The 13,242-nt window shown below is 37.2% G+C and overlaps 1 protein-coding gene across 1 annotated transcript; it reads left to right on the top strand.

The window, feature by feature from the left end:
• The first annotated feature begins 4,185 nt into the window (after positions 1 to 4,185).
• LOC128031068 (tumor protein p53-inducible nuclear protein 1) lies at positions 4,186 to 11,582 on the top strand. The gene is made up of 4 exons (XM_052619284.1): positions 4,186 to 4,411; positions 6,203 to 6,510; positions 8,228 to 8,579; positions 9,251 to 11,582. The coding sequence occupies exons 2-4, from the start codon at positions 6,402 to 6,404 to the stop codon at positions 9,501 to 9,503; spliced, it is 714 nt and encodes a 237-aa protein (XP_052475244.1). The 5' UTR covers positions 4,186 to 4,411; positions 6,203 to 6,401; the 3' UTR covers positions 9,504 to 11,582.
• The last annotated feature ends 1,660 nt before the right edge of the window (positions 11,583 to 13,242 follow it).

Raw genomic sequence — 13,242 nt, 5'->3', positions numbered from 1 at the left:
ACAGATTTATATTCCTCTCAAACTCAAAAAAATAAATAAAAAAATGGCACGATCATAACTACAAAAGAAGTACAATACTGTACACCAGGAGGAGATTATATCATACGTTATATTCAATGATAAGGAACATCTCCCTCAATGTGACATTTTAAATTTGTTCAGAGCATTTTAGGCCTCAATTTGATGCATCATGCTGTAACTATTTTACTCCATGCTTTAAAGTGTTTGGTATGCAGAAGAATATTTCTAGAGGTGCACTATTCCTATGACATTTTAACTGCAGTTTATTTACAAGCCATTAATGCAGTCAGACACAACCACAAGACCTGCAGGTTGTGACTGACAGGATGTCACGGCTGACAGCTCACTGACTCACACACGATTGTGCCTCCACCTGCCTGTCTGTCCTCTTCACATCATGCAATCCTCTACCCAGATGTCACACTGTAAGCTTCTTTGCATCATCATCTGTCCTCTTGATCTCCCTCCACCCTAACAGTCACACATGGGCCTTTAGATGCTAAGTTTCAGTCTCCCTTCTCATTTTCAACTTACTGATATTAGATATCACCGAGGATTCTCATGTGTTGCAATGTGATGGTTCAGATGGTTTCAAGTGAACTCTCCTAATGCGTTCCATAGCTTGATATTTGGGACCATGTACATATGTATACAATTACATATGCATTCCATATGTTTTGTCCTTTAGTGCAGTGCTTTCTAGTAACATTTGTGACTATATGGTTGGCATTAGTTCTTAAAATTGCTGTATACTAGCAGTTCATATAGAGCTGCATAATTTAAGCCACACTTACAGTAAATGACATGTTACTGATTTCAGCTCAAGTTCACAGTAACTTATAACATTACCTATTTGACATGTCCAGAAAGTGCCCAAATGGTGCTTTCCATTGTTATGTTTATTATTATTATTTTAAATGTAATCCGTATGCTTGTTCTATAGCATTTCTTTAAAATAAATGAAATTTTGGTAAATTTTGATAATCTGATATTTAATTCAAGATACATTTTGATGACATTGTAAGTTTATGCAATGTGTTTGGTTTTTCAGTCTGCTTTGTTTAACCTAAGTGTCAGGTAGTAAACCAGGACATTTCAGAGAGCTGTGTACTTAGTGCTTTTTTGTGATTAAACTCTTCGTCACACTCCCCTTTTGACTTTTAGTTTCTCCAAGAAAAAGAGGCTCTGGAAATGCCACAAATATTCTGTGACATATTAGTTTCATCATCCATGGACGCTTGTATCACATCAAAGAATGACTCACAAAAAGGTTACCACTGAGAATATATGTATGAACTTGTATAAAACCCGCCACAGAAACTCCTGTCCATTTGTGAGATTATATGGTGTTAGTATCCCTCACAGCCTTGTTTTCAATTGCTCATTTTATGTCAAATTAAATAACTTGACTATGGTTTATTGCACAACGGCTTGGTACATGCCCTAAACCTTTTTACATCAGAGTGTCATCAGAATTACATCAGAGGGTCAAAGTGTGGACCTCTGAACAGTGGATAATATGTTGTTTAGATCAGGAATGCTGTGGAATCATAATGCACATATTGGACAATATGTTCTTTTATGGCTTGATAAGAATCAGTTCGGACAAGAGATCAGAAATCTTAAGATTTCTTAGTTTGGGTGGAATTAGGCATGTGCTTTGCTCAGATTTTATGATCTCTGAGCTTCATTTTATAATTTATCAAATAATAACCTTTTTTTTTTTTAGTAAAAATGTCAATAGCATGCAAAAAGTCTCACTTCATCCATGAAGTTACTTTTTTACAATTTTACAATCAGTTAGTGTTTTGCTACCACTTGAGACAAGGCCTGTTGAGGTCAGGGTGGGTTATGGCTCATCTTTATGATTTAAACTCGAGTGAGCAGGTGTGACTTTGTTTTGGAGGGTAAATAAAGGAAATATACAGAAACAGAAGAAAAACATGATGACAGCGCATGAGAATGCTGATTCACTATCACATCATCCTACGGGGGAAAATGGATGGTTAGAACATATCTGTGACCCGGGACCACAAAAACAGTTTTTCGTCGCTGGGGTTTATTTGTAGCAATGGCCAAAAATTTTTTTTTCGATTTTTCTTTTATGCCAAATATCATAAGTATATTAAATGAAGATCATGTTCCATGAAGATATTTTGTAAATGTCCAACCGTAAATGTAACTTAATCTTTGATTAGTAATATGCATTGCTATAAGAGCTTAATTTGGAGAAATTTAAAGGTGATTTTCTCAGTATTTTGAATTTTTTTTCACCCTCACATTCCAGATTTTCAAATAGTATCTCGGCCAAATATTGTCCTATCCTAACAAATACATCAATGAAAAGCTTATTTTTTCCGTTTTCTGATTATGTATAAATGTAAATTTATAAAATGTTACACTTAAGACTGGTTTTGTGCTCCAGGGTTACATTTATCCAACAGGAAGATTGTCCCTCCTGTACATAAATGGGACCAGTATTGTGGTCTGAAAAAGTGGAAGTGGACTGATTGGATAGGAAAGGAGAAAAAGGTCTGTGTCAGAGAAAGAACTCCAAACCAGGAAAGAAAGTTACATTTTATTCCCATCCCATCCCAATGAAAAGGTCATCTGTCTCATTTTGAAGGGAAGACAGGACAAAGGGTCCAATTATGTAGTATATCCAGTAATGCCAAACCTATGCCTATTTTATTTAAAATATATATTTAAGTATATTTAAAATCCATTAGAATATTTGTTGGTATATCACTTAAGACTTACTGATAATTGAGCTTTATTTGGAGTATTGCACATTTCTTAATATTAAGCCTAAAATGTGTTTTAATGTCACTGGATTATATGATCTCGGTATAATATAAGTATTTAAATGCAAGATATTCAAAGTGTACCTGAAGTATACTCGCAGTAGTTCCATTTTGGCACAAATATTAAGCATATCTTTAGTTAGACCTCAGCACTACAAAATTAATTGTTCCAGTTTAGTAGACTTTAAATATACCAGTTTACTATACCAAAAGTAAAATTGCAGGATATTTTGATTAAGCACACTAGGGATTATAAATATGTTTAATGTGTCTAGATGATATACATGTTATCTATAAAAATTCATGTAGATTAATCAGAATATATGGATGATGCAATATCATGTTTAGCTTGCTTTATTAGATCTGCTGACTCACCAGTGTAAGTCCTTTTGTTCAAAACTAGTGTCTATGCGGGGGCAGAAAATGGTCTATAGCTGAATCTTAGAATGGGCCTCTCTTAGCAAAACAGCCATCTGAGATGTTGAGGGGGTGGAGTGCTTTGTTCCCAAAAAACTGGTGGCCTACATCTATAATGGGGAGGATTTCCATGTTTTGTTCTAAACATTTTCACCCAGTATAGGGCTAAAAAGTGCATACAATTTACAATTTACCCCAAAATGACAGTTTTGCCTGAGACTTTTAATCATTATTGGATGCTATCTAGAATACTTGATTATGATTGGTCAGTCACGCCATTCTGTGGTTAAATAGTTTTATATGAGGAAGCTGGCACAATCATGTTATTTTCTAATAAAAATTAAATTTATATTTTATGTCCATTTATTTATTTGTTAATTAAATTAATGCATTTTTATTATGTTATTTTATGGTTTATGATGACCGACTGACACACACATGATCCTATGCTGCACTTTTAACAGTTTGTTTAGACGGATGAAAATTGTGTAACGTACAAATTAATATAGTTAAAAGTTTTTAGAGCCATCAGAATGAATTGAACACTGCTTGGTTGAAGATGATCTTTGTGAAAAAATTCCAGTCATTTCAGTTGCAATGAGTAGATTCTTGCAAATGATTTTATAGTTCTGTCCTTGATCATGCCAAGTCAAAATCATTCTCAAAAATGAACTCAAAAGTCAGGATGACAGTATGTAAGGTTTGTTGAACCATTCTATTTTTAAAGCATATTTTCAATATCTTTGAACATCCCAAAAAACACTTGGTTACTGACACTCCTTAACATGGAGTGCTCTGCCCGGTCTTGCCGTTCCCGGGATGAGGTCACGTGCGTTGGTGACAGTCAGTCATAGTCAGGGGCGCCATTTCATTGGCTGAAAGGGTTCTGACAAGCCCCGCCCATAGGCTGTCCTCAGCTACGTAACGGCCGATCAGCTGTTAATTTTCCACAACAATAACAAAGAGAGCAGTTGAGACCTCGGAGAAGAAACGAAAAGGAACTGAACGTGAAACTACGAGCTAAACGGTCCATAAACTTCTTCCGGGAAGAACTGTATTTATATATCTGTATATATCTCACGGCAAATAATCTACCTCAACCACTTGAACTGATCTGTTTTTGTTCTTGAAGTCAACCCTCTTCCTGTTTACATTACTTTTTGCCGCAGGTGAGTTAAAACCTCTTTGTTGGTGTTCGACCGACATTCTGCATTAAGACGTTATAGAAACGCCCAGGAGCTAAATACTACGAATGTATTATACAAAAATTTTCAATTTTGGTTGTAAAAAGAAAAGTGAAAATTTGGTCGAACATGTAGCTAAATGTAAAAAAATAGAAGAATAAAATGCATTTAAAATGTCGACATTCTGCATAGCACTACCTGTCAAAGCATGCAGGTAGATTTGCTAAGTTCATTATTTGTTTCTGCAATGTAAGCATGTTCGGATTTTACGAATTAAGCTTTGTTCAGCAGAGCGAGTTGAAGCGTTTGTGTTCGCGGTCCGCCCCGTCGCTCGGTGTAGGGTTACTCATCCCTCCCCCGGCCAGGCGGGTCGATAAACCATATGACAAGCTAATGCAGCTTTCGTACATGTTTGCACCTGTAAAATCATTCAGATTGTAATAAGCACGATGATGCATGCTTTTCTCAATGCATGGCTGCTTTAATAAATTATTTTAGCAGTCTAATGTAGCCGTTATGCCACCTTAAGTAGGTTCTTGTTTTGTTGCGTTCGATGCTTTTTGATGCTTTTTTTTTCTATGATTCTGCATTTTTATCAATTATGGACCAGCTGTTTGAACAATACCTGTGAATAAACATTGAAATATGTTCAGTGTTCAGTTCTGGGCCTGCAGAATAAAATAAAATAATAATAAAAAAGACGCTTCAACGCTGTCTCCATAGAATAATATTACAATAGCTAAGATGGTCTGCACTGGTTTCAGAATGGTTTTGGACAGTTTTCACACAGGTCTGGTGGGGGAGACCAGCTAAACCAGCTGAAGACCATTTTGACCAGGCTTGGTTTTTTTGTTTGTTTTTTTTTTGCATTTTTCGTTTTGTCATGTACATAAATGTGCACTTTGCAAGTTTTGTTTTATTTTTATTTATTTAGTGATTTTTCTGTCTACACCACATTTACATGAATTGCATTGGCATTTTTGTTCCATTTCAGTTTTGTATTGACATATTTCATGATGTATTTTTAGAACATCTCCCATGAGAATAATAATAATAAAACAACAACAATGAGATTAAATGTGCTGCTTTTCCTTTGAGAAATGTGTATGTAGTGAAGATCTCCTATATAATGAAAAAAACAAGTTGATACATAATGAAGTTCTCAGTGTATTTAATTTATATCTCCTTAGCTTTAAAATGGTGACCTCTCAGCATTGCAGTTTTGACACAAAGGCCATCCTAGTCCTACTTATCTCTGCATGTCAGACTATAATCCTCTTTTTGGGGGTTATGAAGGGTATCTTATACATATGTGACCTCATAATAGCCCCAACCCCCTAAACACACAACAAAGAGTGCTGCCTTGACTATGAGCAGGTGGAAGGGAGTAAGACTCGGTTATCTTCTTTTAATGATGTAGTGAGGTGAAGAACAGTTTGTAGTCCTTCACAGCTGTCTCTTTTTGTTATTGCAAGCAAAACAACAGAAAAGGGGACCCTCATGAGTCATATTCCTGAAGGAGGTCAGGTGTATCTGTACAAAGATCAGTTTTCATAGGCATCAGCTTTGTGTGAAGAGGACAGACAGTATCTGTGACAGCAGAGACACGTTAGACTGTGTTGTTTTGGCTGGTCTGTTCTCAGGAATATCTGTCTGTATTTTATGACCTGTAATTTATGGGCTAATTGTGACAGAACCAGTTCTGTACTTAAAGGCTGGCCAGTTTGTGTCTACGTTTTCTTTAACAACACAGTTATCTTCTTGATTATCCTCCAGGGCCTGTTTTTGCACAATCAACAAGAGCTATGGCTGAACTTCATCAGGTGTTCCTCGGCTGAGAAGGAGTAACTAATGCACTTTAGCACCTTTACCAAGATCTCAGTGAGCGGCTCCCGCAGCTGATGACCAAAGAGCAAGGCCCTCACCCACTTCCAGCAGGACTCTCCAGCCTCACGCCTCTGCCCCAGACAACACCATGTTCCAGAGGTTCACCAGCGTCTTGTTTGGAGACAGTGGATGTCCTGTGGATCCAGACTTCAATGAGAAAGAGGAGGAGGATGAGTGGATTCTGGTCGATTATCTAGGTGAGAGATCTTTCTTGCATTTCCTGTTTTTGGTTAGTGAACTGAAATATGGATCTTGTGTAAGAGCTTCTCCCTAAATGCAGAAATGAACAAGCAGTTCATACCAAAGAATGAGGGTGATGTAGTCTCAGCATTTCAAGTCAACATAAAATTAATGCATAACCTTTTTTATTGCATGTTTGTAACTTTAATGTTGAGCATTGTTGCATATTATCCCAATTGTCAATTTCCAGAGTCTTCAGAATATTTAATCAAAGTGTACTTGCTCTTCCTCTGAATCATTTCTTTTTCTGCTGATGTCACTTAGGCCATACCATCCATGAAATAATGCTTAAGTCAGCATTTTCCAGTTTATATAGTCAAGTTTCCCTTTCGTTTTTCCAATAGAATATTCAGTTTTACTCTCAAATATCACATGATGGAGATAAAGGGCAATTTGCATATACTTTAAATGCATTCATGCATTCATTCTGCTTATTTCCCCCCGAAATCAGAGCAGATTGGGTATGCTCTTATTCATGAGTCGACCCTAGATCACCTCAGTTGGTTCTGATGACGTGGTCTGCTGGACAGTATTACAGATTCTGTGACCCCTGGCACAGACTTCATGCCCTCATTAACATGATACCTCTCATAAGCTGCCTGCCCAAATACAGGCCTTCCCATATTGTGTATGTGTGTGAATATTTCAGGTGCAAGGCAATCTGGATGGTCCAGTTCTCTTTTTTTAGGACAGGGGGAGACATGCTTATGGCCAACGTTTTTAGCCTGTCAGACAAAAGTGTCTATGTTGGAGTCTGTGATTAAAAATAGGACAGACTAAGTTACCGTTTAAGCACGTAAAGCAAATAAGCCTTGAACATGGAATGATTACAAACATCAGTCGTTGCCTGAAGGCTGAGGTAGACAGGATGGGAACATTTCTTTGGTTTTATATCCATAAAGCTTGATGGATGGAAGTGAGTATTTTTCCATTATGGTCCGAGGATTAAAGGTTAACTGGCTTCCCAGGGACACTGAAGAGTGCTGTAAGAGGGTTAAATGGCTTCTTTACCAGCTGAGTTGAGAATATGTTTGATGTCATCTGGCAGGATGCTGCAGGGCTACAGATAAACAAGGTGTGGCTCTGTGAAAGACAAGTTCTATGTGTGCTATAACATTGTGTTATGGGTGTGGGACTCTCTAATCACTAGTTGGTCTTGTTACATTTTGTGTAAATATAAGGCGTTATCACTGTAATTTCAAACTTGTCACATTAACTTCACGTGAAGGCTGTCAAGTTTTTGCATATTTAGAAGTGGTGAAGGATTGTTCGATTACACTGCCCTCTAGAGGCCACTAAATGTGTAGGCTCTTCCCAACAGCCAACTGTTTACGCCATTTTTGGTTTCCATAGTGTTCAGATGTTCTTGGTATGAACCAGTGATGAACTATGGTTTGGTTTGTTTGTATGATGTTTTACTCTCTGCATATGACTTGACTGAAATCTAGTACTTCTACAATGTCAGTGGGATCTCCCCCTCATTGAATTGTCTGCCAGACTCAGATTGCTTCAAAAAGTGTATAGCTTTGGATTTCATGAATAGTCTGAACAGTACAAAACAATTTACACACTGACATTAAACATAATAGACTAAAGTTCGTTCAAATCCTGTTAACTTATTATTATTGGAAAACTGTCATTTTACTGTATTGACATCCTTTCTGCTCTCTGTAGCGAAGGCCTGTTCCGGTGCGTGTGGAGATGATCTGGTGGAGGTGTGCTCTGACGATGTCGCTCCCCTGGACACCCCCGTGCGCTGCCCTTCCTGCTCCTCTCTGGATTCAGTGGCAGACACTGATGCAGAGGATGGCGACTTCTTACGTCTAGAGGCGACATGTGGGCTAGAAGAAAGCTGGTTCATCACTCCTCCGCCGTGTTTCATGGCTGGAGGCAGAGCTCCGGTCCTGCTGGAGACCAGTCCTCTGGAGAACCTACTGATTGAGCATCCCAGCATGTCCGTGTACGCCGTTCAAAGCCCTCGTCAACGACCTGCCAAGGACAGCACCCATGAGCCATCCATTTTAAGGTAAAGGGCAGATTGAGATTTTTTTTTATGCAAGGGGTAAAGTACATCTAGCTGGTTGCTATCGCAGAATAACCCCGACAGGGTGATTAGGACTTGTATCACCCTGAAGGGGGTTATTCTGCGACAACAACGAGCCGGATGTACATTATCCTGCTTATTACACGGCTACTTGCCACATAAGTAAATAATTAGACACTAAATATTAATTTGAGTTAAAATGTTTGAACACAAAAGTTCCGTGATGAAGGCCGAGGGATAACATACCTCGGAATGTCGCGACTGACCAATCAGAATCAAGTATTCCACAGCGCAGTGTAATAATTTGTGATAACAACTGGCTGGATGTACATTACCTTGCTTATTACACAGATACTTGCCACATAAGTACACAAATGGTCATGACATATTTTTTTTAGTTGAAATATTTCATTAGCTCAAATCTTTCTCAAAGTAAATGTACAATCATACAACTTACAACTAAAATAAATAATTATATGGATCTTACCTGTTTGTGTTATAATGCATTGCAATGTACAAAACAATCATCCTCGAAACCACCAGAACTCACAAAGTTTGTCTGACCATCCAGAATCAAAAATGTCAGATATGTGTAATAATGTTTATAACAATGTGAAATATTTGAATCTCACAGATTCTGTTTGGCTTTGCAGATCTGATGTTCAGCGCCGGCCCAGTCACCCTTCTGGCTGCTACACAGCTGCTCTTGTTGCTGCTCACGCCGGGTTTCTGGAGCAGACCAAGAACAGCCGCTTGGCACAGCGCATCCGTGACAAGGTGGAGCGCCAGCAGCTGTCTCGCAATGCCCTCCGTCGCCTCAACCTGCTGCGCGACGGAGGAGCCAGACAGGCCAAAGCCACTGGAGGCTATATTCACCAGCCGGGACAGAGGCAGTACAACTACTGAGGCAGTCCCCACTTCTCTCCCCTGTACGCTACCCCTTCCACACTGGGAGAACTGGTCTTTCGCCAGAAGGAATGGAGTCCTTTAGAATCAATGCCATAGGTCACTTTACTTCACGGCAGGTTCCACTCGACCTGAATGTGTCTGCATCGTGTTTCCTTTATAAGCTATATCTTATAGGTTCTGTTTTATGTTATGTGTCTTGAAGGTTGAATAACCAAGTATTTTGTTATAGTGAGCATGATGTTGTAGTGCTCTGTTTGAGCATTTGTAGGCAGCTTGGCACTTTCAATGCCTTTAACTTGTCTCTGCTTTTTTTATTTTATTTAAAGCCATACTACGTTTGATCACATCGGTGATGAAATCATCAGCAGCACTTTTCTGGTTAGGAGGGAACCTGCCTGTGATTTTGTAGATCAGTACTTTCTTCCTCTTTGATTTTTTTTTTCTCTCTTTAAAAAAAGAAAGGTAAAATATACTGGGTTTATTATCACTAAAAGCCTTGTATCCATAGTAGATTTCAAAATATGTAAAATATATTTAAAAAAACTTGCAAAATATTTTAAAAATTAAAAATATAGAATATATTACATATCAGTATGAAGTTGATAAGAGTGTATGTTATCTGCATAGATATTTATGTAGGTTTTCTATTTTTAGAGTGACTTTAGTGACTGGTTTGATGTATGACTGTGTAGAGCTAATTTTCCAACAGGTGAAAAATCAACAAAAAAAAGACATTGTGTTGTAATGTTTATTTTCATGTTTGCTATATATCTGCAGTACATGTCTCAGGGTCATCACTGTTCACCTTTGCTCTTTGCTAAAAATGCAGATTACTTGCAGACAGTAAATTGTCTCCGTTCATACTGGAGAACCTCTAACTTTATCAGTGTGTATGTTACCTTGTGGAAATATTTGTAATTGATGTAAATCTTTAACATAATGTGTGTCTCACACTTCGAATGAAAGCTTGCTCCTCCGAGGACTGTGAAAACAACACTTTCTCTTAATTGACTGTTAAAACCTTTTACAATGAAGTGAAACTGTTAGCATTTTAAAAAAAAATGTTATATATATTTTTAGTTTTCTCACTTGTAGTAACCTTTTGTGTTACATGCCTTTTCATGTTTTATTTGACTAGTTACATGATATATTTACTGAGCGAAATATGTAAAGTAGCAAAAAACTTCTAATTCTTTGTAGGTTTTGTTTGTTACTCTTTATTCCTTTACCACGTGCAACCTTTTGTTGTAATTTTCCGGTGACACTGCCCAGGTAAATGTCTCCCCTAAATGAATGAAACTGAATTCAGTAACTCTGACATTCAGTCGAATGCATATTTCATGCATGAGCAACTCAAGGATAACACCTACAGCTTGTTTTGTTTGTATAATTTTTTTGGCTTGCTGCATTCTGTGTTGAGCAGTATATTGCATTTTCTGACATTTTTCTCTGTGGACGAAGGGAATGGAAGGGACATAAGATTCTCTTCATATTCCTCGAGTAGTACTGGAGGTCTTTCCCTATGTCAGTAGACGCCTGATATTTGGTATTCATAACAGGGATTTCATTTTGCCTTGAATTGCGTTTGGGGATCATGTGCCTTCCAGGTGAACAGTATGACAATGCATCCGTGAAGAACTTGAACTTTGTCCAAAGGGACACAAACAAATGTAATTTTACTATGCACAGAGGATTACCTTGTCTCTGTGAGCCACTTGCTCGCTCTGTCAACTTTTACATGAAATTTAGCAAATTTTTTTCTGTGTTAAATGTGTGAAGAAAATTCTCTGTGGCATTGGTAAGTTTTAGACTATGCTTTAGTTGCGGTTTTTTGTCGCTTTTTTTTTTCTTGTTTTACTGGAATAATACAGCACTTTGCCAAAAGTGTAGGGTTTTAGGATTATTTAGCATTGTATATTTATGTTTTTCTTGAACTGATATGTTTTGGATACGTCATACACAGACTGTTTTATATGAGTAGTGTAATTTGCAAATAAATTTTTCATTTCATATGTCTCAAAACCAACTGTTTGTCATTATGTATACTCCCTTCTCAATAAATGTTTTAATACAAAATTAAGTTTTCTGCCCTTTTCTATTAGTAAACAGAAATGTTAAAATATAAGTCTTAGGTGGGTGTTCGCATGTTCTGCCATCATGCATAATTTATACTGTAACTTAATCACCACACCAAATTATAATGAAAGGTTTCCACTAAGGAGCGTTTGAAGAACCCATACCAACCTGTAACTCAACCCAACTAATCTCTAAAGAATCCCAAGCCACGATTACCGCAAGCCTATTATTCATTGTACCAGTGTGGGTATTAACCTTAATAAAGTAGATTTCTAACTGTAGCAGTTTAATCATGTCCTCCTTGTTGTTCTCAATGCACTGGTGCTTTCTGGGGTTACATGCTGCCTATAGTGACCTGTAGCTTGTATAGTCTAACAGTCTCTTTGCAATGTTGAATGTTTACCTAAAATCCAAATATAATTCATATTTGCTTTTTGTTATGACTTAAAGATTTTTGTTTTTTGGAACGGCATTAGTACCATACACCCCCCCCCCCCCCCATACATGTAGTACCATACATGTTTTATATTAAATTATATTATATATATTAATTTTTGGTTGTATCTTTTTTTACTGGGTGAATTGTTTGGAAAAGTCCATAAAGTGAGTTCCATAGACTTTAAAAACTTTGTTTTGTAAATGTTAATGTAAAATAGAATTTTGGAGATCTTTGCATTTGGAACTCATGTAGTGCGTGAAGGAGAAGTTATTTATTTTGCCTCTCCCCGGATGTGACGTAATTTAACATACACATACACAAAAGGGTGAGCGGGATTTTAATGTGTAAAGAATTCGCGCCGTTTCGACATCCCTCCAAAAAGTATTCCTATTATTATTATTCTTTCAAAAGGTTAAACAATACAATTTTTCTTGTTTACGTGTAAAGCTGTCGCGTTGATCTTGGATGGACAGAACTTCCCTTGTGTTTTAGTGTTCCTCTTAACGGGTGCAAAAATGTATGTTAGCGTGTTCAAAGTAATTTTTGTTTTGTATGCTTAGTAAATGTAATAACGTAACCAGTGGCTAGAAGACATTAAAAAGCCTTGTCACAAAATTAGTAAATGATAATGACAGATCATTGTCGTTTTTGATAATTTCTTTAAGACCAAAAAAGGCTCTTGGTTGATAAATTGACATCTATGATTGTGAAATGCAACTAATATTATGATAAGTTTAACATTGCCTGTCAGAACAAGAATCCTCATGGGTTTGTTTACAAGAGCACGTTGTTTCTCGCAGAATAACCGTGATTGGTTAGAACGATTCAAATCCACGCCCACTAGAAGCTGTCAAACTAGGAAGCGTCTCCTTAGAGTTGAAAACTCGTCATAATAACGTATAAATGCAATAATTAACATACAATCCTACTCGCATATAATGCATGAGGTCCTCGAGCGCCGGATTTGTTTAACCGGGAAATCAGGAAAGCGCGTTTTTTACATATTTAAACCAAGGGTCTACTCAGACTAAAACAAGTCTACAAACCACAATACTTTCTGTAGATTTCTCAAAAGCAGTCCACATTATAGTTTCTAATTCCTTGCAGATTTTTTTAACTATCACCTATGAAGCTGACTGGTCATTTTTAGCCCCCCAAAACAACGTAATATTTAGTTTTTTGGTTTGTTTTTAAAGGATGAAAAGAGCGGCACGCATGCGC

This window comes from Carassius gibelio, chromosome A16, assembly GCF_023724105.1.
Source record: "Carassius gibelio isolate Cgi1373 ecotype wild population from Czech Republic chromosome A16, carGib1.2-hapl.c, whole genome shotgun sequence".
Classification (NCBI taxonomy): Eukaryota; Metazoa; Chordata; class Actinopteri; order Cypriniformes; family Cyprinidae; genus Carassius; species Carassius gibelio.
The sequence above is the reverse complement of the archived record's forward strand: the minus strand, read 5'-3'. Positions and strand labels throughout refer to the sequence as shown.

Coding starts and splice junctions, on each gene's coding strand:
- LOC128031068 (XM_052619284.1), top strand. CDS start 6,402: ATGTTCCAGAGGTTCACCAGCGTCTTGTTTGGAGACAGTGGATGTCCT. Junction 6,511..8,227: donor GATTCTGGTCGATTATCTAG/GTGAGAGATCTT, acceptor TGCTCTCTGTAG/CGAAGGCCTGTTCCGGTGCG. Junction 8,580..9,250: donor CATGAGCCATCCATTTTAAG/GTAAAGGGCAGA, acceptor TTGGCTTTGCAG/ATCTGATGTTCAGCGCCGGC.